This window comes from Poecilia latipinna, unplaced genomic scaffold, assembly GCF_001443285.1.
Source record: "Poecilia latipinna isolate Pla-1442-1.1 unplaced genomic scaffold, P_latipinna-1.0 Scaffold4189, whole genome shotgun sequence".
NCBI lineage: Eukaryota > Metazoa > Chordata > Actinopteri > Cyprinodontiformes > Poeciliidae > Poecilia > Poecilia latipinna.
This window is the reverse complement of record NW_015116805.1, coordinates 24,712-28,928: the sequence shown is the minus strand read 5'-3', so window position 1 is coordinate 28,928 and position 4,217 is coordinate 24,712. Positions and strand designations below refer to the sequence as shown.

Here is a 4,217-nt window from a genome sequence, read left to right as displayed (position 1 = left end):
AAAATCAACGATTCTAACTATTTTTCAACGTTGATTTAACATCATGTGCTATCTGGGTAATGCCATAGCATCACATGGAGGGGACCTATTGTTGAATGGAGCAAGTCAATGACAGAAGACATGATAGCGATGTCCCACATGCTACTGATAGCATTCATGCTAACATTGGCATTTTGGCTAACTTTAGCTTATGCACTAATTTTAACATACTGAATGGTGCAAGTCCATGTTGGTCAACAATGTTGTGATTCTTCACATGCCATTTTGTAATTGGTAGCTAAGCATAGCATTGATGCTAATTTTTAGCATCAGAACGATGGGCAGACTTTGGCAGGCCCCGCTTAAATTTCTTCAGAAATTTCCTAGTTACTATTACTATTGTTATTGTTTTGTTTTTATGGCCTTTTTAGCTTCTGTTTTTGTTCTTTTTTAAAATATTTTATTTCTTTATTCTATAGTTTCTGAAATATTTTAAATCTTTGTTCATGTATATATTTATGTATTTTTCTTCATTTTGTGTATTTTATTCTTCCAAAATGTTCTTTTTCTTTTCCAATGTATTGTAATGAATGTTTTGTTTATTTTTTTATTTTATCTCTTATGTATTATATTTTTAAATTGTTCATGTGTTTTATTTGAGCTTTTATGTTTTTATTAGATGTTTATTTTTCAAAAAATTGTTTTAATTTACTTTTTAATTTTTCATGTTTTTTTATTTTTACTTCGTTTCATTTTTGTTATTGTGTTATGATTGAATTATTACTCATTTATCAAAGAAATATTACGACTAATATGTACAACTAATATATGTGCAAACATATTGGTAATATATTTGCACATATTGCTTAATATTACTAATTTATAGAAGGTCTTTTATTATTCCTGTTTGACTCAGAAACGTTTGGGTGTAAAGAAGCTGAGGACCGAACCGGAGCAGAACCTTCATCATTTCTTCAGAACCTCACCTGTGACCTAAATCTGGTTTGTTTTCCAGGCCGTCTCCCGACTCCCTTGCGCCCCCTGCTGGTGATCGTGTGTGGCGGCAGCAGCATCAACATGGAGCAGCTGATCAGCCTCCAGCAGAAGCTGCAGAGCTAAAGCATTGCATTCTGGGAAATGTGCCACCAGATTCATTGCTGGTCATAATGTTTAATTATTGCTGATTTTATGTGCATTTCATGAGTGATGAAATGAATGATTGAAGAGTCTCAGCCTGCAGTTGGCCTTCTCACCACATGGTGGTACTGTAGAACCTGATAAGAAACGAACTGCTGGCAGACGGAGGAGCTACTGCGGCCGGTTTCTATGACAACAGGAAGGAGACGCTCTGATGAGGCCGTCAGCGGCTATAAATAGGAAGTCAGCAGGAGAAGCTGTGGCTGAAATGTTCTGGTTCTGGAACATCAGAACCAGAATGTTGACTCCATGTAATGTTGTCCCGCGGGACCAGCCTGGAGGAGGAGCAGGGAACGGGTCAGGCTACCGGAAATCGGCTCCATCCTTCCCGTGTTTGTTAATCAATTTATTAAAAGACAAAAAAACAGTTCAACGCTTTTGGCTCAGAGGTTTATTTTCTACACTAACATAATACCTAGAAATGTAGCTTGAAGCTAAAAAGTTAGCTTTGAGCTACATATAGCTATTCAGTAAGTACATTCAATATTTAGCTTGCTAACTAAATATGTAGGTTGAAACTGTGACAAATGGAAGAGTAACGGTGAACATATTTCTCTGGTATAAAAGGCTAATAATGTTGCTAATGGCATCTCATAGAAACGTGTCGCATAGAGCTGCAGCTAAGTAGCCTTTAGCTTCGAAACATGACATTATTCTAAAATCAGTTCTCTTTAGCGCCCCCAGTGGTTGGAGCCAGCCAGAACATCATGGCGATTGATGGTAAGTAGGCCAATAACGGCTCTGCTCTCCGCGGTACTTAACTCCGTCTGGGTTACCGGTTGTGGTTCTGGTCCGGACGGGTTGTGTTTCCGATCAGGAAGGCAGTACCTGTGTCCAGTTCGGGTCCGGTTCGGTCAGCTGTCCTGTTGGAGAAAAGCAGTGATTCTCCATGTTTGTACCGGTGGTTCTGATCGGAAAGCTCCTTCATGTTTGAACGCGGCTTTCTTGCTTATTTCCCGCTAAAGCGGCGGTTCTGCGGCTCGGTTCGGAGCCCCGAACCTCGGGGTGGTGTTGCCGGAGTCAGAGAGAGGAGAAGCGTCAGGGCTGGCTGCAGGAAGCGGAGCAAGAAGCTCCGAGACTTGGAGATGGCCGTTTACCAAGCCGCTTTTCCCTCCGCGCTGACTGACAGGCTACGACCTGCCCGGTTCTGGTTCTGATCAGCCCGGTTCTGGCGGAATGTGGGCCATATTCAGAGTTTCATGTGTAGGAGAAACTCGGTTCCGATCCGGTCCAATAGAACCTCCAGAGAAGCTTTATGATGAATCTGAAATAATCCAACATTAAATCTGGTTTCATGTATTCAGTGTAGAGGAAACTGGACCTAAACTGGGAATCAGAAAGGATTTCTGATCTTTAGGGGAAGTGACGTCATAGCCAGTCTTCACAGAGAAGCTCCTTATCATTTGGGATAATTTATGATTTTAGGGTCTTCAGATGCTGCTTTCATTCATATTTATGTGACAAACCAGAACAAAGTTATGTTACTGGTAAATCTGAAAAGTGTGGCATGCATTTGGGGGACAGACTGAGAGACAGACTGGAGGACATCAGCTTGAAGCCAGAGGTCCCAGCTTGTGTGTGAAGGTCACCAGGCTTTGAAAGAACGAGGCTGTGAAGCAGGAAGTGACATCACTGTTCAGAGAGATAACAGGTCAAACGCTTTGACTTCAGTCTGTGGACAATAATCTGCCGATTGATCGCATGACCACCTGATCTACTTCCTGCTCAGTCACATTTAACCTTTTATTGCCTGTTAGTTTTCACGCTGAGTCTCTGATGAGTTGCTGTAAAACGTGGGACGGATCCAGCCTGGCTGTCGGGTCGGCCTGCTGAGTCGCTCTGCTAGTTTCCTTTAGATGCAGCAGCTTCAGTGTCTGAGGGAGTATATGTGGTCTAGTCAAAGTAAAAGCAATTGCTAGTCTGAGGCTGCAGAGAGCAGGAGAACCTGAGGAGGAAGAGGATGCTGAGCTTCCTAATAAACACACAGCTGCTGCTTCTCCGTTTACTGGTCCGGTCCAGGTTCTGGTTCTGGTCCTGATTCTGCGTCTCATCCTCCCTCCTTGTCTCTCCAGGTGGAGATCGTCACTGTGGAGTTCATGAGCTGATCTGCATCAGAAAAGGTAGAGGAGTCTCTGCAGCCCATCACCTGTCCACCATGTCCACCATGTCCCCTGCCTGCTGTCCTGTCCCGTTGTGTCGTCTCATTCAATCGTCTGTAGGATCTGGATGGACACTCAAACTTCACGTCTAACTCAGTCAGACTAAGAAATAAAGCAGCTTCAGTCAGAGGCGCTGCGACGCTGTGATCAGCTGGAGAACGGGTTCAGAGTTTATTATTGAATCTGCGGCGAAGTAGAGGCCACTGATCTGACAGGGTTTGTGATTGGTCCATGAAAGCTTCTGATTTTACTTTTAGAGCCAGATTTTAATTTGAAACGCTTTAAACCCAGCAGCAGATACCGTCGCTTTCCCAGCAGTAATGGGTTTATTGGGAATAAATAATTCTGTTTTCCTCCTTTAGCTGCTCATATACACACAAAATGCGGCTGCAACCAAAGCTAAGGTCAAAGGAAGTGACAGTAGGAAACCAGTAGGAAATCTGTTGTTGGGTCCCATAAGGACAGCCTGATGGACTAGCGCTGCATTTCAGTCTAAATAGATGGAATTCATGAATTCAACTAGGGCTGCTGTAAACAAATATTTTACTAATCGAGTAATCTATAGATTATTCATATGATTAATCAAGTAATCATATAAAAAAATGATAAAATAAAAATGGTGGCAAATCTAACAGTATTACTATCAGATACCAACATTAGTCCAATTTTTCATTTTTGAGCTTCCCTAACAGTTACTTTTCTGTAGTTTAGAAACTAACCTGTAACAATAACCTGTAACAATAACCTGTAACAATAACAGCTTCAGGTTAACTTTCTAAGTTAACCTGAAGAAAATTTATACAAAGATCTGAAATTATATGCAATGTAATAATGAAGAGCCAGGCTCACAAATATACTTAAAATAAATGTCTATACTCCAGC

At 41.6% G+C, this 4,217-nt stretch overlaps 1 protein-coding gene across 7 annotated transcripts in view; it reads left to right on the top strand.

Annotated features, from left to right (window-relative positions):
- Nucleotides 1–695: 695 nt before the first annotated feature.
- Nucleotides 696–4,217, top strand: part of syt14a (synaptotagmin XIVa) — a 28,227-nt gene continuing 24,705 nt past the window's right edge. For 3 of the 7 annotated variants that reach the window (XM_015025576.1, XM_015025577.1, XM_015025575.1), the window contains exons 1-2: nt 698–1,896; nt 3,249–3,296. In XM_015025576.1, coding sequence (XP_014881062.1) covers nt 1,884–1,896; nt 3,249–3,296 — 61 coding nt within the window. In that variant the 5' untranslated portion in view covers nt 698–1,883. Of the gene's footprint in view, nt 1,897–3,248; nt 3,297–4,217 lie in introns of all 7 variants that reach the window. The other 4 variants (XM_015025570.1, XM_015025569.1, XM_015025573.1 and 1 more) reach the window with 2 other exon arrangements.